The 25216-nt window shown below is 40.3% G+C and overlaps 3 protein-coding genes across 3 annotated transcripts; all 3 read left to right on the forward strand.

Annotated features, from left to right (window-relative positions):
* Positions 1–2458: 2458 nt before the first annotated feature.
* Positions 2459–2836, forward strand: LOC141595766 (RNA polymerase II C-terminal domain phosphatase-like 5). Its single transcript, XM_074415732.1, has one exon. It carries the CDS (start codon positions 2459–2461, stop codon positions 2834–2836), a length of 378 nt encoding a protein of 125 aa, XP_074271833.1.
* Positions 2837–4533: 1697 nt separating this feature from the next.
* LOC141595767 (putative receptor-like protein kinase At5g20050) lies at positions 4534–5771 on the forward strand. Its single transcript, XM_074415733.1, has one exon. The coding sequence runs from the start codon at positions 4557–4559 to the stop codon at positions 5769–5771; it is 1215 nt and encodes a 404-aa protein (XP_074271834.1). The 5' UTR covers positions 4534–4556.
* A 635-nt stretch (positions 5772–6406) lies between these two features.
* On the forward strand, positions 6407–7762 carry LOC141595768 (putative receptor-like protein kinase At5g20050). Its single transcript, XM_074415734.1, has one exon. It carries the CDS (start codon positions 6407–6409, stop codon positions 7760–7762), a length of 1356 nt encoding a protein of 451 aa, XP_074271835.1.
* Positions 7763–25216: the final 17454 nt, after the last annotated feature.

Raw genomic sequence — 25216 nt, forward strand, 5'->3', positions numbered from 1 at the left:
CAATTAAAATGTCAATATCGATTATAAATTATGAAATTTTGATGTAGATTTGTAAGAGTTACATAAATTAAATTAATTTATAAAAAAATGAATTAAATCTATAAAATAAGACAATTACGTGGCAATGAGTTTTGATACTCACATTTACGTGGCATTTTTTTATCCTACGTGACTTTTTTCTACGTGGCGTTTATAAGTCATTTTAGGGTAGCTTTTTAATTATATGTTATGATATTATGGAATTACCCGAAATCTTGATTGGTTTAGCAATATCAGAATGTAATTACCTTCAATTGCTTCTTGTAGGGCCTTCGGGCAATATTCAAGGAATAAAAACCTGAAATCTTTGGTTTCATAGCTTCCAAGTAGTTTGATAATGTTTTCATGCTTTAGTCTAAGCAATCAATGTTGCCTTCTCTTTCTACAATGCGGAAAGGTATTAATCATTTAACTATTTATTTTCAAGGTGTGGCCTTACTTGATATTGCTGGTATGTTGATCCATCTGCTCTGCTTGTTCTTTTACTGCTACCTGTTCGCCGACGGTGAATACCTCCCCAAACTTTCTTTTGGCATTGGGCTTGCGCAAACTATCGATTATAGCTTTCATTTCCATTTCTGACAGGTTTGTTGGGTGTTGCGTGGGAGAAGACGAAGATGCGGCATTTTGTTTTTGCTTTTGCTGCTGGTTGTTCTTTGGTGGCGCCATTTACTAAAAAACTTAAAACAAGAAATACAATAAAAAAGGTCAGTGAAACAGGTAAATTATTTTTTATTGTGGATTTTAATCTTCACTTTTAAGTCCTTGAATTGTTTTCATTTTTGTTAAAGTCTAAGGTAATCACTCAGGTAACTTTATTTCAGAACCCTTTTTATGAGTAAATGGAGAGCTATTGCCATATTCTAATGATGTAAGCACAAAAAATAAGGCCTATTTTTACGAGTAAATTATGGTCTAGAATAAGTAGGTCAAATCAGGTTTAAAGAGATCTCTAATTAAAAATCATTGTTCCTCTTTGCATGTCATATACTTGTTTTAATAAAATGTTCATACATTACCCTTCCTCTAACAAAGCTGTGAACTTAAGTTATTATTGTTGATTCTTGTACAATAAGCAACTCCTTTAAATAAGCTTGCATAACATTTCAATAATACAAGATCACATTTAATTTCCTTACAAAGCTTTATCTGCACCTCAGCAGAATGATATTCCTGATTTCCCAGGAAATTGATGTGATAGATCAGTCAGGGATATTCAACATACCATGTGATCACATATCACCTCATTCCCATAATACAACTATTCACACAAACACTCGTAATACAAATAATACAAATACTCACACAAGCAATCATAATACAAATAATATTTAATTTATACTCCAAATGATAATATCAATTCGATAGCCACTTTTACTCCACCAAATAATACCAGGATGCCTGAGGTAGCTCCCAGGAGATCATCCTGACCAAAGCAAGTCTCATCTTCTTTATCAAGTTATCATTGTTCCATAAAATTATCATTTCAGGCTTCCTCTTCTGATAATGGTCATAATGTAGCAAATTCTGCTTCATTCCATGCTATTGTTCTCAATGAATTACAAGAATTTGATCCCACTTACCTTGCTAGTTTATCCAATGTTCTCACTGAATTTGAACCTACGACCTTCAATCAAGCCATACAAGATGACATATGGGTCTTGGCCATGAATAAAGAATTGGAGGCATTGGAGAAAAATGATACTTGAGATTTGATGTTGTTGACTCAAGGAAAGAAAGCTATAGGCTTTAAATGGGTCTATAAGATCAAGCATAATCCTGATGGTAGTGTAGAGAAATTCAAGACTAGGCTTGTAGCCAAAGGGTATAATCAAGTTAAAGATAAGGACTACAAACATTCCTTCAGTCCAGTAGCAAAGTTTGCTACTGTTAGGACGCTTATGGCTTTAGTTGCATCAAAAGGTTGGATCTTGCACCAACTTGACATCAATAATGCATTTTTGCATGATTTTCTTGAAGAAGAAGTATACATGACACCTCCCTTAGGTTATAATAAGGCAAAGAAATGAAGTTTGCAAGTTGAAGAGATCTTTATATGGCCTAAAACAGGCATCTAGACAATGGAATAAAGAATTGACAAAGTATCTCCAAAGCCTAGGTTTTGCACAGTCTAAGCAAGATTATTCTTTGTTTACAAAATCTTCTTCCTCTGATTCTCTCATTGTGGCACTCGATATATAAGGATAATAATAATAATAATAATAATAATAATAATAATAATAATAATAATAATAATAATAATAATAATAATAATAATGTCAAGACGGCGAAGAACAAGAAGTCGACTAACGATGATGTTTATGAAATCTTGAAAGGGCTTACTTGGGTCAAGTTAAGACCCGGGGCTCGTGATTTCCTTGACAAGGTCAGTCAGTTGTTCGATTTGACCATCTTTACAATGGCTGAAGAAGATTACGCAAAACAAATTGCTAAAATTCTCGAGTCTGATAAGGTTCGTTTTTCAAGCGTCATCTATGGGGAGTATCGTTCCAAGGTGCATGGAAAATCTCTCGACAACGTCTTATCACATCAACGAGTTGTTTTAATTGTTGAGGACAAAGCCGAGGTTTGGGTTACTGAGGATCGAGGTAATGTCATCAAGATTAAACCCTATACTTTCTTCAACAAGGAAGGCGCCAATGTTTCGGACAATGAGGATCAAGAGCTAGCGAGAATTTGGAGTATTTTGAAGACGATTCATACCAAGTTTTTTGATAAAAAGAATGAAAATTACTATGATTCGAAAGATGTAAGACAATTGCTTAGGAAAAGTTAGGATTATTGATTCGATTACTAGGTACTAATTTCCGTATGATTTTACTCCGTATCTAGTTACTTAGTAGCAAATAGCAATCTCCCGTACTACTAAGAGAATAAAAATTCTCTTAGTTTTCCCTCCAAAAAGCATCTAGCTAAATAAGGTAACAAGTAAAAAAAATTCATTACATTATTATCTTTTCAATCAATATATTCTTATAATTAAACTCTAATCTTTTAATTAAAATTCACATTTATGACATTTTCATTATAATTTATAATCTATTATGCAATCATTTCCATTTCCATAAATATTGTTTTTCATCAGTTACACTCTAAAATTAAGCAAACCTGCTTCTTATGCAGTCTTTAACATATTGTCATCACTTAGACCCTAAAATTACATAAATCTGTTTCTTATATTATCAGCTTCATCAGTTACACTCTAAATATGGTGTATATTTTAAAGGACGTAACAATTTTTATGTATTTTTTTTATTCGTAAATCGTCTTTTTAAGTGCGTAGTATACTATTTTTACCTGTTTTTGTTATAAGGTTATATGCGTTTTAATTAGATTTTACATTTTTACATCGCTTAATTGTAATTTAATAACATAAATTAGTTTCATGATATATCATTACAGAGTTAATTTTTATAGTAAAGTAATAATGGTTTAAGACAAAAAAAAAGTTAACTTAAAGTGTCTTTTGATGGTAATAAACTTTCATTTTCTAGCTCTTTCTAAGATTATATTAATACATTATAACATTAAAGGTACATTTAATTTATGAAATTAATTTAACGAGAATGTCTCTTTATAAAACAAAACTAAAAAATATCATGCTGTAACACGAGGATCTACACTAGTTCTTATTATTAAAAGTAATAAAATATGAGTAAAAGAGTTGGATGAGGTTTGGTGATAGGAGAGATAATGAATAAAATAAGAGTAAAAGTTTACCAGAAAGGGAAGAAAACCTGAATAATCCGTTTAAGGAAATAGAGAAGAAAATAGTAAATAGGAGAGAATATTTTTTAGCAGTAACTTTTTATCATAAAAAGTCAATGAATCTTTAACAAATACTCCGTATTTACTAATAACATATTTTTTCAACCTTTATCATGACAACTCAACAAATTTTTGTCATAAAATTCTTTACAAAAATGGAATTTTATCGGAGATAAGTTTGTGCATATGTGAAATATTGAATGTTATAAATATTTAAATATAAAGATTATGTTCATGTATAACCTATGATGTCCATACCTATAATAGATGCTAAAAATATCAAACACTATTAGTTTCGCCTATTTATTTAGTAAATAGGAGATTTTATGTACAAAGCTTGTCGTTTGACAAAGTCAAAGTTATACTCTGCATCTCTATTCGATTTCCTACATTAGTTTAATGAATTCATGAGATTGATGCGAATAAAATAAAGAATCAGAATAACTACCTAGAATATTTGATGAACTCTTAAAATAATTGGATTGAAAAAGTAATTAATTAATCTTTGATGAGCTTTGCTTAAGCTGACAACTGCTGGCAACACCAACTATCCTCTCAAGCATGATTTTAATTAATCTTTGGATTAAAACAAAGAATCATTTCTGATAAGCAATAATTATAAGGTATTACAACCGCGAATTTGTATATTTTAATTATTGCAAATTCGTATCTACTAATAACATATAAATATACAAATTCGCGGTTTGAGAGGTATTTTGCAGGGTATCATGGACGAGACTAAACTTAGGCTAGTCGCAATTTCGCTTCTTACTGTCATGATCATGTTAGTTGTTGTTTTTGTGATCTTTCTTAAGTCTTCATGGATTTTCTTCACAATTCTTGGAATTGTTGTGGCGGGAAGCTTCGGGGTTTTAGTATGGTTTTTTACGCGATATCAGAAATGGTCAAGCGAGAACAGGACTTCTGGAGACGGCATTAGTTCTATTAAGAGACGGTCAAGGGTGTTAACGAAGTACAGTTATAAAGACCTAACCTTGGCGACAGACGATTTCAGCACAATTGTCGGTCAAGGAGGATCCGGGAGTGTGTATAAAGGGGTCTTCAAAGATGGGACCCATGTTGCTGTAAAGCGATTGGATGGACAAGAACACGGGGAGAGAGTGTTCCGAGCTGAAATGGCTGCAATTGGGTGGGCCCACCACAGAAACCTTGTTCGCCTGTATGGATACTGTATTGTTCCGAGAGGGCCTCGCTTTCTTGTTTATGAGTTTGTCCCAAATGGGTCGTTGGATCGCTGGATTTTCCCCCGGAAACCCAGCAAAAATCACGCAAGTGGTTGCTTGTCTTGGAAATTAAGGTATAAAGTTGCAATCGACGTAGCTAGAGCCTTATACTACCTGCATAATGATTGCCAGTCACGGATATTACACCTTGATGTTAAGCCGGAGAATATACTCATTGATGAGAATTTCTTTGCTGTTGTTTCGGACTTTGGCCTAGCTAAGCTGATGGGAAAAGAAGAGAAAATGGTTGTCACGAGGATTCGAGGTACTAGAGAGTACTTAGCCCCTGAGTGGATCTTAGACCATGGAGTCTCAGCAAAGTCCGATGTATATAGCTATGGATTGGTTTTACTCGAGATGATTGGGGGCCGGAGAAATGTCAATTCTCAGTCTGATATGATATCTTCTGACTATTTCCCTAAGATTGTTTTCGACAAAATGAAGGCAGGAAAACTCATGGAAGTTGTCGATAAAAGGGTATTGGAAAAAGGAAATGTCGTTGAAGAAGAGGTGAAAAAAATGGTTTATGTCGCGTTATGGTGCATTCAAGAAAAGGTTATTCTTAGGCCTAATATGGGTCAAGTAGTTAATATGCTTGAAGGTCATTTGCCAGTAACTGAGCCTCCCGAAAGCAATATGTTTTTCCTTAATGTTTTGTTATACAACAATACAGAGAAAGTGCAGGTCATTTGCCAGTAACTGAGTACCGCCTTTGCTACAACTTCGTCTGCAAATGTTTGAGCTCGACTGTTTTGTAACGCGAAATTGGTTTTGATTTGTACATTTTGTGAAGATTACTAGGAGTATGATCAGTTTTTTTTTTTTTGAGTTTGAATGGCTTGAATGGCTTATTCTGTTTGACTGTTTCTGTACTTATTCTGTTTATATACATTTCATTTCAGGTAGCTTATTTTGTTTGACTGTTTCTGTACTTATTCCCTAGTTTTTTTCCATTTCTAATATACATTCTCTGACTTCATAATATGATGAAATAAAGCATAATGACTCGATAAATTAAGGTCCCATGTTCAAATCCCGCGCTTCTTGAAAATACAGGCCTTTTCGCCTTGTAGTGGACCCGAAGTTTATGTCTTTGTCTAAATGAATGACTTGGTCACCTGTCTGATATGCAAGAAACAGATAAAGTAATGTAACTGGGATTTAGTTATCGTTTTAAAGAGAAGCGATCAAAGAAGTCGACTAAGTACCACCCATTGACTTAAACAACCGAAAATCATTGCTGGTAACAAAATGCAAGAAGGTTCAGGAACTTTTCTATCATCCTAAAAAACTCCTTAATTACTGTAATCCTCGAAATCGCTGTAAGGTTTGAGATGGAAGATAAGAAATCTAAGATACTTGCATTTATGATTATAGTAATTTTAGTCACAATAATTACTGTATCTTCTCTGTATCTTGGAACTTCATGGAAATTTTTCTTTGTATTTGGAACTTGCTTTGTAATGATCATCGCGGTGTTTATATGGTTAATATGTCGTCGGTCCAAGGAAACGACAATCTTGCCAAGAAATCAACTTCGACCGCTGTCCAGAGAAATTTCAGTTGCAGGGAGTTTCCTCAGAAAAGTTGCAGGAATTCCTACTAAATTCCGTCACAAAGAGCTTGAGCTCGCGACTGATAATTTCAACACTCTTATCGGTAAAGGAGCGTCTGGCAGTGTTTTTCGAGGAATCTTAGGTGATGGGACTTGCATTGCTGTGAAGAGAATAGACGGTCAAGATCAACGAGGAGAGAAAGAATTTCTGTCAGAAGTGGCTGCAATTGGAAGTGTACAACATATTAATCTTGTAAGGCTATATGGGTATTGTGTTGTGCCTTCGGGACCTCGTTTCCTTGTCTATGAATTCATCCAAAAGGGTTCATTAGACGGTTGGATTTTCTCGCAAAGACATAGTAGAACCCGTCCAAAGGGTTGTTTACCTTGGCATTTGAGGTACAATGTTGCTATAGATGTTGCCAAGGCTTTGACTTACTTGCACCGTGATTGCCGGTCAAGGATCTTACATCTCGATGTAAAACCCGAGAATATACTTATTGATGATGAGTATCGCGCTGTAGTCACAGATTTCGGGCTGTCAAAGCTCATGGGTAGAGACGAGAGCAAGATTTTGACTAATCTACGCGGGACTAAAGGTTATTTAGCTCCAGAATGGATTTTAGAGAAAGGGATTTCAGAAAAGTCCGATGTATATAGCTATGGAATGGTGCTTCTTGAAATGATTGGAGGAACGAGAAATGTTTGTTTAATCGAGGATAATAAGGATAGATCTTTAAGGAAATATGAATATTTTCCGAAGATTGTGGTGGAAAAAATGAAAGCAGGGAAGATTATGTCAGTTGTTGATCAAAGGTTATTAGAAGGCCGGAATATAGACGAAACCCAAGTCAGGAAACTGGTTCACATTGCTCTGTGGTGTATTCAAGAGAAGCCGAGACTTAGGCCTACTATGGCTAAGGTGGTTGATATGCTTGAAGGAACTTTACGCGTGGATGAACCGCCTGAGACTGAGATGATCATTGTTGATTTGCTGTCAATTGGTAATGCTAATGGGAATGGTAAGATGCGGATGAAGGCTACTGGAGTTGTACTTTCTGGTCCTAGTGATCACAGTAATGCACCTGTAAGCGCAGCAGCATTTGAGTCGACTACCATGTTTTCAGGCCGCTAGTTAAAGTGAGTCTTGTATGAAACGGTCTGATATTTGTGCATTGCATCTTCTTTTCTTCTGTCTTAGCAGTTATTTTCTGAAAACAGTCTCTGTGTTGAATCAACGATGGAGTAAGAGCGTGTTCATGTGACCGCGCTCCTTACTCGCTGTAGACGGAAGATTTCAATAAGGCAATTTTGTTAAAAACTGCATGTTCTTTATGCTGCTGATGAATTGATATTTTATATCATCTCATGTTGAATCCTTGAGCTTTAATTATCTACTCTTAACATTATGCTATACATAAATGCAGAAAGTCTGTCATTCTCTGAATGATTTAGATTATGGTACCATAATGTTGTCATATAATATTTGATTTGAATGCAAATAAGAGAGTATGAGAATGTATGTGCTTTTCAAGCAATTGAAATTTCATTTCTGTTCATTTCATTGGCATGAATTATTTGGTCGGGCACCGCCCTTTTTGGCCTGCTAACGCAAGGGTAAGGTTGCGTACATCCAAATATTTTTTACCCCACGAGAGACGTTAAGGCACTGTGATAATTTTTGTTATAATTCAGTAGACATCATCTCATTCTTAGAAAAAATCCAAGTTAGTGAAACAGTTGCTAGTATTTCCAATTTGTTTTTAGAAAGTCAAACTATTTGAATAAGAAACAATATTGCAAGTTGGTCCAAATCTCATCAAAAGGAGAATGATTGGAAGCAAAACTTATACTCCAAAATAGATCACATATGACTCGTTGTTTATTCTTTTCTTTTTTTTTAAAATCACATTAAGGTGTTATTTATACGAGTTGAATCCAACTGATTTTAGAATTAACGCGTTAACGTCTAATCTACTCTAAGCAATTTTTATTTCGCTTCCAGGAACAAATGAATTTGCTTGATCTAGCCTCGAAGCTTCATGGATTTCATTTTTTACAAATTACCACCTATTTTGTTTAACTTTACAAATAACCACCTAATTTATGTTTATCCACACCAATCCAACTTATTTTACATTCTTGTGACGTTTTTGCATAATTATCGACTCAATTTCATTTTAACGACTTTCAATCATTTTCATGACCAAACTACCCTCACTCATTACATACACCCTCTAATTATTTCACACTCCCATTCATCCCACCAAACAAACCCAGAAAATGTTGTTCAATTGTATCTAGGGTTCTTCAGCAAACTTAATAAGGAGTACTAATTATACTATGTCGGGTGAATTTGTTTACGGGAGAAACAAAGCACTGATCCAAGAATATGGAGGGGGCGACAATGAAGGGTAAATTGGAAATAGGGGAAAAAGGAGAGGGTAGGTGTGTAATTAGGGAGATTGGGTTTGAAAATAGTGAAAGTAGGAATGGTGGAAGTGGCAGCCATGATTGGAACTTGGAAGAAGAGAGGAGAATTGGAGACGTAGTGAATGGGGTTCAGGAACTCTTTACAGGTTTCACATTTGGATTTTGGAGCATTTCAAAGGGTTTCAATCACTAATTACTTGATAATAAACAAACCCAGAAGCTTGCTGAAGAATCCTAGCTACATTTGAACAACATTTTTCTGGGTTTGTTTGGGGGTTTTGTTTGAATGGGATGAATGAGAGTGACGGAGTGTAGAGGGTGTATGTAATTAGTAAGGGTAGTTTGGTCATGAAAATGATTGAAAGTTGTTAAAATGAAATCGAGTCGATAATCACGCAAAAACGTCACAAGAATGTAAAATAGGTTGAATTGGTGTGGATAAGTATGAAAGTTAGGTGGTTATTTGTAAAGTTGAACAAAATAGGTGGTAATTTGTAAAAAATGAAACATATTAGGTGGTAAAACATAATTCTTCCTTTATTTTTTAACAAATTGAGATAAAAAAATGTATTTATGCTGGTTGATATCTTTTCTTCTTTCTACAAGTTATTTAGATTGGATTAACTGAAAATGTATATATAAGACCATTAACATCTAGATTATATTTATTTGGTGTAATGCATGGTTTTATAGAAATAACATTGTTGTTCAGATCAATATCAACAACTTATTACTTGGAATGAGACTAGACATAAGTATCTCAACAATCCCGAAAAAGACGAGTCAACTAGAATCAATTCTAGTAAGGAAGAAATCTGGTGGGAAAAAAACCTAAAAACGGTTTCTTAAAGCTGAATTTTGACGGTTCAAGAATAGAAAGCAATAAAGCTGCTTTAGGATATTGTATAAGAGATTATAATGGTAATATCGTTTTGTTAAGAGCAAAGAAGTGTGGATCCAATAGTATTCTTGTTGTTGAAGCGTTCGCTTTAAAAGAAGACATTTTAGCAGCTAAATGCTTAGGAATCTCAAAGTTAATTGTGGAGGGTTATAATTTATGTGTTATTAACTCAATTCGTAGTACTTGGCAAATTCATTGGGAAATCTCTCTAGTTTTATCAAGGATGTGAAATTAGACCTTCATTGTTTCGATGAAGTGATAATTAAGCATTGATTCGGTGAAGCCAACAAGGTTGTTGACTTTATAACTTCTATTGGACATTCATGTCCAACTCTTTCGAGATGGTTTGAAAGTCGGAGGCTTCAATTTACCTCACTCATTCGAATGGATAAGATAGGTTGGTCCTACCTAATCTAGTTTTTTTACCTTATTGTTCCGGGTGTAATTCCAGAGCAGTTATTTGTTACCACCCGTGCTTGTAGAATGACGTCCTTGGTTGAATCCTCCTCTCGGTCTCCTGAAACAACGAACAAACTGAGGGCTCGGCTTTGGATCGAGCGAACTCACTCCGACGCTCAAGTCAGTAAACTTAAGAGATAAGTTGTTGTTACTTGGCGAAGTATATATTGTAGAGAGATAAGGAAGATATTACCAGATAAATAGTGATTCTTAGGTTAAATTGTGGATCCTTTCCTCAATGAGAGTTGAGGAGTATTTATAGACTTTCACCTTTTGTCACGTAGTGGCCAAGTGGCCAAGTGGCTAGCGGGTGGAAAGACTGATCTATCCTCGGCCGAGGGACCCATGGCAGGCCGGCGGGCCCTGTTGACTCGCCGCCGAGGGGTCTTGGATATGAGTTCGCGGATGTGTGCCCCGGCTGGATAGTTGTCCCAGCCGGGACCCAAGAGACAGGCCGACAGGATGCGTCGGTTAGGCTGTCTAAGTCGTTGACTTGCTTGTGGATATCTTTGACCTTGCTCAATATGTTGACTTGGTCAGCGGGTGCAGAATATGCCCCTTCAATTTGCCCCCAGCGTAGTCTATGCCGTGGTATGGGCTCCGATGTGTGTTGAGCGTATATTCTGCGCAAGACAAAATTTTTCTGCCCCGGCTTCTTCTACCTCGGCTTGGTTCTGCTTAGGCCGTACCATATCCCCCCCCCCCCCCCCCCACATGGATGTGCAAAGGGCATCCGATGTGGAAAAGAAAGTGACGGTGACACGAGCCAGTACTGTGAGAATCATGGCCACACCGGCCACTTAACTGACAACTGTCGGCATCTGAAGAATGCCATCGAAGAGCTGATCCGGAAGGGGAGCCTCGGCAAATATGTCGCCAAAGGCCAAAAGACTGATGCCGGCGGCTCGAATAAGAAATCCGTCTTCGAACGGATAGGAGTAATCCATGTTGTCATCGGGGGCAACGAGAACGGTGGGTCCGCTCATGGGCACAAACGGCACCTGAACGAGCTGTATCAGGCCATCAACTTTGTGCCCAAAACAGCGATCCCCGCTTCCAACATCTCCGACATGGCTATTGGAAAGAAGGACTACGAGGGAGTCATCGCCCCTCACAGCGACCCACTTGTAGTCCACTTGGACATATCCAACCACCTGGTCAAGAGGTGCCTGATTGACACAGGCGCCTACACGAACATCATGTTCAGGGAGTGCTTTCTCAACCTCGGTCTGAAGGTTGAAGACTTGAGCCCCCGCACCAATCCGTTGTACGCTTTTTCCGGGGCCGGCCTGGTACCCCGGGGTTGATCGATTGCCGGTGATGTTCGGCGAGGGAAATGCGGCTAAGAATGTCCTAGCCGAGTTCGTGGTCATCGACGGCTCGTCCGCCTACAACGTTCTCATAGGCCGAGTCACTCGAGCGAGGCCGACGCAGTGATGTCCATCCGGCCCCGACACCGATGTATGTCTCGGACCGGGGGAAGCGCATAAGCTCGTCTCCAAGGACGAGAAGGACGAGGTGGTCAACATCCAGATATCTCGCCGAGAGGATGCAACATGCAATCCCTCAAAGTGGCAAAGAAGTCGAGAAGGGGAAAAGCCCATCCTTACAACGGAGGGCGACCTCATGGATGCAACCGACGGCTAATCGGGAAGGTCCCTACAAAGTGGTTGAAGAAATAAGGCCGGGTACACACCGGCTAACGTACATGGAGGGTGTGCCTTTGATGAGCCATTAGGACACTGACAATCTCGGGAAAAACTTTGTATAGCGGCGGAGGTGCCCAAGACAACTGTGGGCACCCCGACGCATGTTTATATCTAATGAAGAATCGTCCAAGTTTTCCATCAAAGTGTTCATTTCCCCCATAATCACTATCAAGAAGCGTACGCCACGGCGATCACCCCAAGAAGTAGACGCCACGGCGATCACCCCAAGAGGTAGACGCCGCGCGATCACTCCAAGAGGCAGACGCCACGGCAGTCATCATCAAGAAATAGACGCCACGGCAGTCACCCCACGAAGTAGACGCCACGGCAGTCACCCCAAGAGGTAGACGCCGCGGCAGTCACTCCAAGAGGTAGACGCCACGACAGTCACCATCAAGAAATAGACGCCATGGCAGTCACCCCAAGAAATAGACGCCACGACAGTCACCCCAAGAGGTAGACGCCACGGCAGTCACTCCAAGAGGTAGACGCCACGGCAGTCACCATCAAGAAATAGACGCCACGGCAGTCACCCCAAGAGGTAGACGCCACGGCAGTCACCCCAAGAGGTAGACGCCACGGCAGTCACTCCAAGAGGTAGACGCCACGGCAGTCACTATCAGGAAGCAGACGTCATGGCAGTCAATACCAGCGTAATTGATACTCCCGAAAGCAATCAACATGCCTTAGAAACGTTAAACACAGTTGAGATACGCACTCTAAACTGCCTCGGCCAGGCCGAGGAAGAAATAAAAGAAGCGCTCAATTAATAACGTAAGAAGACAACTCAGACGAAGACAAGAAAAGACCTTGGCCAAGCCAGAGGCAAAATAAGCAAACTCTTATTAAAAATGATAACAGGTTACAAGTGAGGAGAATACAGACGACGGCCGTCCCCATAGGGATAAGCCAAAACACAACCTACCAAAGTTGTACAAAATACAAGGAAAAGAAAAACAAAAGGTTACAGACATATCATTTGAAGCGCCAAAAGATGGCAGGGAGAAAAGACTTAATAATTGGCTCCCGAACAAACTGGCTATCCGAGACGCCGGTGAGCCTCGTGACGACCGCCCGTCTCCCTATGCCTCGTTGCTTGCCATCGCGCGCTAGCAAAGATCATCTTTGATGGGCGACCCGAGAGTCTGTCTTGGCGGCCTCGGCTTCAGCGGCCTCGGCCTCGGCTTTCTTGGCGCCTCAACCTCGGCGACCTCACCGCCTTCATCCTCTCGGCTTCCTCCTTGGCCGCCTTAGTCTTCTCGGCAAGAAGGGCTCGCCTTCTCCGCGGCCGCCTCTTCCTCCTTCTTCACCCTTACCTCCTCCTTGGCCTTCTCCTCCGCGGCTTTCTCCTTAGCTTCGAGCTTGTCATCAAACAGCTCGTCAAATTTGTCCCACGGAAAGGAGCCATCAAGAGGGAAGAGCTCCCCAATCACTTCCCTGGAAGCTTCTTCGGCCAGGTCCCGGTATTGGGCGCACATGTTAGGGAGGATAACGGTTTGGAGCGTCTCAATGTCCTCCTCCCTTTGGGTGATGATAGCATCCTTGTTCCGAACCACCTTCCCCTGGGCCTGAAACATGCCCCTCCATTCGTCCCTCTGCGTACGGTAAAGGTCGGCGTGCTTCTGAACGAGGTCACGCCCCTCCAGCAGCTTAGCAGCTTCAGTCGCCGCAGCCTCAGCCTTGGCCCTCTTAGCAAGGACCTCCTTTTCAGCGTCCCCCCTGAGTCTTCTCTCGGCACGGACTGCCTCCTCAGCCTCAGCCTTGGCCCTCTCGGCTTCCTTGTTCGCAGCGTCGAGTTCGATCCTGAGCCGCTCGAACTGTGGGGCAGCTTCAGCAATGGCCTTCTCTTGCTCCACAATAAGAGCACCGGCCGTATCAGCCCACTTCGCCAGTGACCGGGTCAAACTTAGGCCCTCCGACTTAATCTGGAGGGCGGTAGGCTTCGGGAAGGAGGTGACAACGGCGGCATCTTGACCACTTGCCTGCGCAGCTTTCTTCTCAACACGCCGTTCAATAGTGTGACCAGTAGACGGCAGCGGTTGATTTACAAAAAATTCAATTAAAGCATCCGTGTCAACATACATGGACATACCGGAGAGCCTATCATCAGGAACGCCTAATGAACCGGCTAAGTCTGAGCCACAGGATAGATCTGTACCATGCTTGGCCTTCTTGGTCGGAGGACGCATTTCCTTGCCGGCAGCAGCAGATATCGAGTAGCAAAGCAGAAGCATTAGCGGCAGGAGCAGGCCCTTTCCTCTTACGGACAAGGGGAGATCCCTCTGCATCGGAGTCCCCCCCATTGATAATGTCAACGATCACCACCGTCTCCTTCTAGACTGAAGGGATGGGAGGTGGAACTGATGTCGACGTCGTCGCCGCCGAAGACTTTGTTTTCCGCGTTCGGCGCGGCATGTTACTAGCAACCTTAGCCTGAGCCGCCTCCACATTCAAGCCTTTCAGCTGCTGATCCATGAGATCATTCGGCGACGTTCTGCGATCACGGGTTAGAGCCTTAGGATGCAAATCAGCAACGGTCTTACACTACAAGAAAAACGCGGCTTACTGACGGCCTTACTGACGGAAAAAAGAAGCCGTCAGAAAACACGAGTTACTGACGGATGTGTGACGGAAATTCCGTCAGTAACGTTTCCTGACGGATATCCCGTCAGTATTTATTGGCGCGTTGACCAAGTCAAAGGCGCCAAAAGAACTGTGACGGAAATTCCGTCAGTAATGTTTGAATACTGACGGAAAATCCGTCAATGGTCTTTGCGCGTTAAATTGGATGACAGCTGGAAAACACTATACAATTCTGACGGAATATCCGTCAGTTTTTTCATAAAACTGACGGAATATCCGTCACATGGTCAATTATTAGTTGGTGGTAGTGTGTGACAGGGTGTCACAATAATTGTTCTACTGACGGATAATCCGTCAGAATTTTGAAAAAACTGACGGATATTCCGTCAGGAGTTGTACTTTAACTGACGTGTACAGTCACTTGTATTATTTTCTGATAAAGTGAGCGTCTGACGGATTTTCCGTCAGTTAAATAGGAATACTGACGGAATTTCCGTCAGGATTTCTTTTTAACTGACGGAATTTCCGTCAGATGTCCCTATTAACAGAAACACGCGAACACTTTCCCCTCACTTTACCAAATTTCCCCAAATCAATTAAAAATCGTCAACCCTCCTAACCTCCTTAAAACCCGACACCACCACCACCCTCCTCCACTTCCGGCGCCGCCACCACCACCACCAACACCACCACGCCGTCGCCATCACTATAAGGTAATTAACTTTATCTTTTTTTTCTATTTTCTTTATCTTTTTCCTTCTCCTTCATCCTTTTCCTTCTCCTTTTCTTATTTATCTTTTTTTTTTTGTTAATAGTAGGCCGCCGTCAGCCGCCGCCGCCCCCAGCCGCCGCCGCCAGCCGCCGCAGCCGCCACCACTGCACTTCCTTTTTCATTTTTTTTGGTCAAGTTAATTAGGTATTACTCCTTTTAATTAGTTTAATTAATTTAGATTATTAGTTATTGTTTTAATCCGTCAGAGGTTTCTACTGACGGATATTCCGTCAGAATTGTGAAAAACTGACGGATATTACTCTTTTTAAATTTTTTAATTAGTTTAATTAATTTAGATTATTAGTTATTGTTTTAATTGTTGTTGAAAAAGGGTTGGTGTTGATGCATGTTGACTTAGGATAGAAGCCAATGTTGTGACGGATGTATGTTGGTAATGTATGTTGTTAATTTAGATTATTAGTTATAATTTTTTTTTTTTAATGTATGCATGTTGAGTTAAGATAGATATTTAATTTTATTATTAAAAATTAGATTATTGTTAAATGTTAATTAGAATAAATATGAATTAGACTAGATATGTAAAATGAAAAGTAAATTATGTTAGTTTTTGTTAATTGAAAAAGTAGTCATTGTTGTATGTTTTGTTTTTAATATTGTTAAAATTATTGTTCATATTGACCTAGTACCCGTTCAAAAATTACTCACTAGGAGTAATTTTTGAATAGTCCCCGCTTTTGGGATCGTCTTTGTACGTTTTAAGTCACTTAGGTAGTAAACATGTGCTTGTGATTTGTTAATGAGAAAAGAGTTTGGTGACAATTCCTTTAATGTTCTCTAAATGCATATGTAGAGTAATTATTTATTCTATATTGTGTATTTGGAGAACGGATGGGAATTGCTGCCGAATTTTTTTTCTCATTAATAAATCACAAGTAAATGTTTGCTAGTGACTTAAAACGTACATTGATGGGTTTAGGTTGGAGTGATAAGGACCCAATTGGTTAAAATGTTAAATTATTGGTTAAAATGTTAAATTATTGTTTATTATGCTTGATTTTGATTGTTGTTAGGTTATTATCTTTTTAATGATATATATAAATGTGTAGATATATAATAACATGAAAAGATTAGAACGGCAGTGGATGTATGAAAGATTAGACGAAAAAAAGAAACCCAAGAAAGCATATGCAGATGGGGTGAAAGAGTTTATTAAATTCGCGGAGGGAAGTAGTGAGTACAAGAATTTAGGTGAAATGAGGTGTCCGTGTAAGAAATGCAAAAACCTAGGTTTTAAAAGGAAAGCAGATGTTCAAATTCATCTTTGGTCGTATGGTTTCGCCGATAATTATTATGTATGGACGTATCACGGTGAGAAACTACCTAGTACAAATGCTAGTGAGAATCCTTACCGTGAGTTCGTGGAAAATGCATTGCGTGATACTGTTGACCAAATTTTGGAGGATCGACTTAATCCTGATGACCTTGACGATGAAGAAGTGCGTTATGAAACCCCGAACCCCCAAGTTTCTTCGTTCTTTAAAATGTTAGAGCAAGCCGAACAACCGGTGTTTGAGGGAAGTGATATGAGTTTGTTGCAAGCAGTACCGCTAGGTTGTTATCAATCAAATGTGAGAACAACATATCTCTTAGATGCGCTAATAGTTTTGTGTCGTTCGTTGGTGACATAATTCCAAAGGAAAATCAAATGGCGCGCAATTTTTATGAGATTAAAAAAGTTCTGAAGGGACTCCAACTTCCCCATGAAAAGATTGATGCATGTATCAATGGATGCATGCTTTTCTGGGAGGAAAATTCTAATCTTGAAGAATGTACAAAGTGTCGTGCATCTCGGTATAAAGGTAAAAAGAATTCAAGTGGGAGGCGAATTCCATGTAAACCAATAACTTATTTCCCGCTTGCGCCAAGGTTACAACGACTATATGCAACCAAGCACATAGCAGGTGAGATGAGTTGGCACTACAAAAACTCTCGATTAAGAGAAAGGGGGACAATGGCACATCCAAGTGATGGAGAAGCGTGGAAGCATTTCGATAGAGAGCATCCAGATTTTGCAAGTGAACCCCGGAATGTTAGGCTAGGTTTGTGTACGGATGGATTTCAACCGTTTGGGCAGTTTGGGACGAAATACTCTTGTTGGCCCGTGATTGTGACTCCGTACAACTTACCTCCTTGGTTATGCATGAAGAGACAATTTCTGTTATTGTCTGTGCTAGTTCCCGGTCCTAAAAATCCGAAAACAAATTTAGATGTTTTCCTCCAACCGTTGATCAAAGAGTTGAAACAACTTTGGGAAACCGGCGTGGACACCTATGATGTCTCTAAGAAACAAAATTTTCAATTAAAGGCTGCATTAATGTGGACGATCAACGATTTCCCGGCATATGGCATGCTTTCTGGTTGGTCCACAAGTGGATATCGTGCCTGTCCTTATTGTTCTGAAAATGATCATAGATCTTTTTGGCTTAAAAATAGCAAAAAGGTTTGTTGGTTTGATTGTCACCGTGAGTTCTTAACACCTGATCATCCTTTCCGCGACAATTGTAAGCATTTTCTTAAAAATGAAAAAAACGAGAATCGCATAGCCGCATCGAAACTAACGGGTGATGAAGTGTGGGAATCCGTAAAAGACTTGCCTAAAATAGTTGATGCTTCTGATAAAGAATTGAAAAGATTGAAAGATCAGAATGAAGGTTGGTGGAAACAAAGCATATTCTGGGAACTTCCCTATTGGAAAACGTTCTTTGATTCGACACAACTTGGATGTTATGCACATTGAGAAAAAATTTTTTGAACAGCTTATCAACACCATCATGGATGTACCAGGTAAAACTAAATTTGACACTAAGGGTAAAGAAGACTTTAATGAACTTTGCTATAAACGGACCACATCATCTAGGTTTGTTTTATCAAACGCGGAGAAAAAGGCTCTATGTGACTGGGTTGCTAACTTAAAATTCCCGGATGGTTATGCTTCAGATTTGAGTCGGTGTGTTGACCATAAAAAGATGGTGTTACATTCTATGAAAAGTCATGATTGTCATGTCTTTATGGAACGACTACTCCCCGTTGCCTTGAAAGAGTTGCTCCCGACAGGTCCTTGGAATGCAATAACTGAGATAAGCCAATTTTTTAGAGACCTGTGTACTTCTACGATTAGAGTTGATTCTATGGAACGTCTAGAGTCAAACATTGCGGAGATAATATGCAAGTTAGAGAAGATATTTCCCCCGTCTTTTTTCAATTCCATGGAGCATTTGCCTCTTCACCTACCTTATGAAGCAAAAGTTGGAGGTCCTGTTCAATATCGATGGATGTATCCATTTGAGAGATTTCTTAATCATATAAAAAAAAATTGGCAACAAAGCTCGGGTGGAGGGTTCAATATGCAACGCTTTTTTGTTAGAGGAAATTTCAAATTTCTGTTCTTTTTATTTCGAAGATCACATTGACACAAAAGCAAAAGACTTAGATGTTGGTGTAAATTCCGATGACCAGTTGAAATCTAAGTTACCTGAGTTATTCAATGATGACATGGGAACTACAACCGGAAAATGTATACAGAGGTACTTAACTGAGAAAGAGTATGAAGAAGCTCATTTTTATGTGCTAAGAAACTGTGGAGATTTTTTAGATACTTATGAAAAGTAAGTTAATACTTCATCATTACTCAATTGTTTTTTAATTATCAAATTAGATCGAATTTATAGGTAATTAATACATAACTAAAACATGCTTTCCCTACTTATAGGGAATTTGAGGCACATATCAAAATCAATTTTCCTGATGTCACATCCTCTGATGATGTTTGGGCATCACATGAGAAAAGTTTTCCGAAATGGTTCCGAAATCAAGTAAGTGATAATACATTTTCTTTGAAATTGAATTATACATTTAGATTTCTTATTAGATATTGAAAAAAATATAACAACTTAATTAACATTTTTTTATTCATAGGTTCATAGATTGAAGGATCATCTAATAATAGCTTTAGCATTGGGTCCTAGTAACATGGTGAAGTCTTGGAGACGGTATTCCATCAACGGCTATAAGTTTCGAGCTTATAAGGAGGGAGTTGATGTTTCGAAGTGTACGTTAAGCAATGGGGTTTCTGTGAATTCAACTGAAGGGTTGGACTACTATGGAACCCTAAATGAAGTAATTGAGCTTTCTTATTGTTATAACAGAAGCAAGAAAGAACAAATAAAGAACAATAAAGAGACAAACGCACAGATTTACGTGGTTCACTAACAGTGTGTTAGCTACGTCCACAGGGCAGAAGGGAGAGAGTTTTATTGATATGTGAGGAGTTTTCAGATTACAGATTCAGACGGTATGATAAAACATAACTGCTAGGTAGAGGATTAGAGAGTTTATATAATACTCTCTAAACCTAATACAGAATGACCTAATAAAGGCCCAAGACAGACCTAGCCCAATAACAGATACGGATACCGTTTAAGTTTCGGGGGCGTTGCCCCCGAACCCCCATCGGGGACCACGTTGCGTCCCCGAACCCCTAAACCAGGGCGCTTCGCCCCTGGACCCGCACTCGCCGACCGGGCGCGAGACCCCGCATAGTTATTCGAAGCGGTTAACGTAATCAAGGCACAAACCCAACAAATCTCCACCTTGACTTGAATTCTCTCACAAACAGATGTACCGGATGCATTCCCATAAATGCCGGATGTACCGAAAGCTCTTCTCCCTTCCCCCTCGGATATTGCCCCCAAGAGGGCAATTACAGATCGAGATATTTAGCAAGTCCAAACAATGTTGGAACTTGCTATGCGGAATCGGCTTAGTGAACATGTCACCGGGTTATCGAGCACCCACTTTGTTCACCTTAATCCTCTTCTCATTTCTCAAAAAGTGATATCTCACATCTATATGCTTAGTCCTCTCATGATGGACTTGATCTTTAGCCAAGCATATTGCACTAAGACTCATCACGAACACAATAGCTTGCTCCCGATGTAGACCCAAATCACGACCCGGTCCTTTTAACCGATTCCCTCTTTAGCTGCTGCGGTCAACGCCATATACTCGCTTCGAAAGTAGACAAAGTAATCGTAGGTCGTAAAGTAGCCTTCCAATCGACGATCGAACCACCAAGAGTGAAAACATAACCGATCATTGATCGTCTGCATTGTCGACATCTCCCCGCATAATCGAACCGAGTACCCCGACACAAGGCACTCTCTATCACCTCCATAAATGAGACCAACATCAGATGTACCCTTAAGGTACCGAAAAATTCTCTTCACAGCTTGCCAATGCTCTTTACCTGGATCACCCATAAACCGGCTCACCACACTGATCGATCATGCTAAATCGGGTCTAGTGCACTACCATAGCATACATCAAACTACCCACTGCACTAGAGTACGGAACTCGGGACATGTACTCCCTTTCTTCAAATTGACTTGGGTGAGAAAGCAACAGACAGATGTGCATTCGATGCACTAGGAGTATCTATGGATTTAGCAGTAGACATGCCAAACCTTGCTAGCACCTTCTGAATATAGCCTTTCTGAGATAAGAAAAGCTTCTTCTTGCTCCTATCCCTGTAGATCTCCATTCCCAGAATTTTTCTTGCTGCACCCAAATCTTTCATCTCAAATTCAGCACTGAGAAGACCCTTCAATTTTTGAACATCAGACTTGCTCTCTGCAGCTATCAACATATCGTCTACATATAGGATCAGATAAATGAGAGACTCATTCTTCAGCTTGTTGTAATAAACACAACAATCATACGGACTCCTAGTGTAGCCAATCTCCAACATGTAGCTGTCAAACCTTTTATACCACTGCCTCGGAGACTGTTTTAGCCCATATAAGGACTTCTTCAGCTTGCAAACATAGTCTTCTTTACCCGGAATCTGAAACCGTCTGGTGAGTCATGTATATCTCTTCTTCCAACTCTCCATGTAGGAAAGTTGTCTTCACATCTAGCTGTTCGAGTTCTAAATCCTGATGTGCAACTATTGCTAGCAACACTCGATGGAAGTATGTCGACCACCGCGAAAATATTTCATTGTAGTCTACCCCCTCTTTTCTCGATCGAACCCACGAGCTACCAATCGAGCTTTATACCTTATACCCTCGGCAGCAGTCTCTCCCTCTTTCTTCTTGAAGACCCATTTACAAGTAACAATCTTTCTCCCTTGAGGCTTCTTGGATAATTCCCGTGTCGATTCTTTTGAAGAGACTCCATCTCATCTCCCATGGCGAAGCCACCGGGCGGTTCAACATGTTCTTCTTCTTTGAAAGTGGATGGCTCATGTAAGTCGGGATCCACCTCCTCAAAGAACCTCGAAGTGCATAACCCACCATATCTTCAAAACCAAGTCTATTCGGAGGCTTCCCAAAATTAGGCCTGATTGACCGTTCACGGGCCAAACTCTGCCGATTCGAATCGGTAATGAAGAATCGATGGAACAGATTCGGATTCGACCGTAGTGGTTGATCTTCTTCCTGTGGTACACTCTCATCAAGAGTGTCTTGCTGCTCCACCTGTTTATCAACACTACTACTACTACTATCCGACAACATATAAGACTTCACAAAGAGGATTAACCATAGAATTTTCATCAAAGACAACATTTCTACTCAAAATAACCCTACCCTCGGATGGAGACCGGATACGGTATCCCTTGACACCATCCCCATAGCCCACGAATACTCCCTTTTAGCTCGTGGCTCAAGCTTACCTTCACCTAACATGATAATAAGCAAGACTACCAAAAGCCCTTAAAATAGAATAGTCGGCAGACTTACTGGACCATATCTCAAATGGAGTTTTGAGATTCGGACTCGTGTGAAGGTCCCCGATTTATCGGATAGCACGCTGTACTAAATCGCTTCGCCCGAAATCTTCTTGTTAGTCCAAAGATTAGAGAGCATGCACCTTGCCCTCTCCGAGAAGTGTCGATTCATTCGCTCTCGCTACACCATTTTGCTTTGAGGTGTATCTCGGACCGTACGATGTCTAGCAATCCCTTCATTCTTGCGAACTCGTCGAACTCGAAACAACAAAACTCTAGGCCGTTATCGATTCGCACCTCTTGACCTTCTTCCCACTTTGATTCTCCATTAATGCCTTCCACTGCTTAAAGTGAGTAAAGGCTTCGTTTTTGTGCTTCATCAAATAAATCCAAGTCTTCCTGGAATAATCATCAATAATAGACACAAAATACCCGTGACCTCCCGGACTCCACCTTAGAAGGACCCCAACAATCAGAATGGATGTAATCAAGTGTGCCCTTGGTCCTATGCACCGCTTTAGGAAACTTGTCTGCGATGTAGCTTCCCAAATACACAATGCTCACGAAAATCCAGATTCTTGACCTTGTGACCACACGAAGATCTTCTTTTGACAGAGTCCGCATCCCCTTTCACTCATATGACCAAGCCTCATATGCCACAACTTAGTCAAATCTTCTTTATCAACATCCGAGGATGCAACAAAGAATGAACCCGACAGAGTAGATCCCTGAAGATAATATAGAGTACCATGCTTGATACCCCTCAGAACTACATTCGAACCTTTGCAGACGTTCAGAACTCCACCTACACCTTGAAAGCTGAAACCCTTACTGTCTAACGTGCTTAAGGAGATCAGATTCTTTGTCATTAGTGGAACATGTCTAACCTCGTTCAATGTACAGAATTTACCATCATGTGTCCTTACCCTGACTGAGCCGATTCCAACTATCTCGCAAACAAAGACTATTCGCCATAGAAATAGTGCCTCCATCTACCTGTTCATAAGTTGTAAACCACTCCTGCGCGGACATATATGGTAAGATGCTCCGAGAATCCGAATCCACACATCGTGTGATGCGTGACCCTATCCGTAACTGCAGCATAATCATCTTCCTCGGAATCTGCATTTGCTACACCAAAGATAGCAGACACGGACTTGTTCTGTTTATCTTTCTTGGACAATCGAATTTCCAATGCCCCTTCCCTTTACGTAGTTACTGAGACATCACTAGGTTTAGGACCTCTAGAAACATAAGAACCAGAATTACCAGAAGTACCAGAAGTACCAGCAGAATTAGAAGAACCCGAATAAGAAGGCTTCTTATACTTTTTCTTCCCCGAATTTCCCTGTCCATAACCCCCACTGGCTGCTAACCCTGCAGCCTGATTGTCTGTACCTGTACCAGCCGCCTTATGGCGCAGTTCTCTAGTATGAAGAGACGACCTAACATCTTCTAGAGTAACAGTATCTTTACCCACAATAAAAGACTGTACGAAATTCTCATACGATAACGGTAAAGAAACTAACAGAATTAATGCGGCATCCTCATCTTCTACCTTAACATCAATATTACGTAATTCTAGTAAAATTGTGTTTAACTGATCTAAATGATCTCGAAGAGGCATACCTTCCTGCATTCTCAGACTAAACAGACGTTGCTTCAGAAGCAACTTATTGGTCAAAGACTTGGTCATATAAAGACTCTCAAGCTTTTTCCACAGACCGGCTGCGGTAGTTTCCTCCGCGACTTCAGTGATGATATCATCAGCAAGACACAACATAATCGTTGAATGTGCCTTCTCCTCCAGACTGGCCATCTCAGCGGTAGCAGCGGCAGTAGCAGCAGTTGCGCTTTCCGTCTTCTGATCTGAGAGCGGCGCCCACAACCCTTGCTGCTTTAACAGAGCCCGCATCTTGATTTGCCACAGACTAAAACTATTCCTCCCGGTAAAGCGATCGATCTTTATGTTCATCGCCGACATCTTCCTCGCTGGTCAGGAACCCGAAGGCTCTGATACCAGTTTGTTATAACAGAAGCAAGAAAGAACAAATAAAGAACAATAAAGAGACAAACGCATGCATTTACGTGGTTCACTAACGAAAGTGTGTTAGCTACGTCCACGGGCGAAGGAGAGAGTTTTATTGATATGTGAGGAGTTTTCAGATTCTGATTCGAGACGGTATGATAAAACATAACTGCTAGGTAGAGGATTAGAGAGTTTATATAATACTCTCTAAACCTAATACAGAATGACCTAATAAAGGCCCAAGACAGACCTAGCCCAATAACAGATACGGATACCGTTTAAGTTTCGGGGGCGTTGCCCCCGAACCCCCATCGGGGACCACGTTGCGTCCCCGAACCCCTAAACCAGGGCGCTTCGCCCCTGGACCCAGAACTCGGCCGACCAAGGCGCGAGACCCCGCATAGTTATTCGAAGCGGCGGTTAACAGAATCAAGGCACAAACCCAACACTTATTATGCCGGACAAAGGGTTTATAGGGTTATATTGTTTAAATGTGATTGGCTTGATAATTCCCCACAAGGACTTAGTATCCATAAGGTTTATGGACTTGTAGATGTAAACGAGAAAAAGAAACTTCGTGGACATAACCCATTTGTGGCAGCTTTTCAAGTCGATCAAGTTTGTTATGCTCCTTATCCAACCATTAAGAAAGGTAATCAAGGTATTCAGTGGTCCGCGGTTTTTAAAACCAAGGCAAGATCACAAGTTGATGCTCCTATTGAAGAAAGTGTCTTTCAAGAAGATGTGGTTGTGAACGATCACTCAATTTCACCGATTTTGTTGGAAGATACAGATGATGAAGATGTATACGAAGTGACAGTGGAAAGAGGTCAAGGGGAATATGACAGAGACGTCGAAGAAGAAGGGGATGAAGATGAAGTTGAAGAACTTATTAGATACGAAAATGAGGAATCAGAGGAAGAAGTGGGAGTGCTTTTTTCAGATGATGAACCTG

This window comes from Silene latifolia, chromosome 8, assembly GCF_048544455.1.
Source record: "Silene latifolia isolate original U9 population chromosome 8, ASM4854445v1, whole genome shotgun sequence".
NCBI lineage: Eukaryota > Viridiplantae > Streptophyta > Magnoliopsida > Caryophyllales > Caryophyllaceae > Silene > Silene latifolia.

Bases quoted from the DNA above. Each gene is read 5' to 3' on its own strand.
- LOC141595768 (XM_074415734.1), top strand. From the start codon at position 6,407: ATGGAAGATAAGAAATCTAAGATACTTGCATTTATGATTATAGTAATT.
- LOC141595767 (XM_074415733.1), top strand. From the start codon at position 4,557: ATGGACGAGACTAAACTTAGGCTAGTCGCAATTTCGCTTCTTACTGTC.
- LOC141595766 (XM_074415732.1), top strand. From the start codon at position 2,459: ATGGCTGAAGAAGATTACGCAAAACAAATTGCTAAAATTCTCGAGTCT.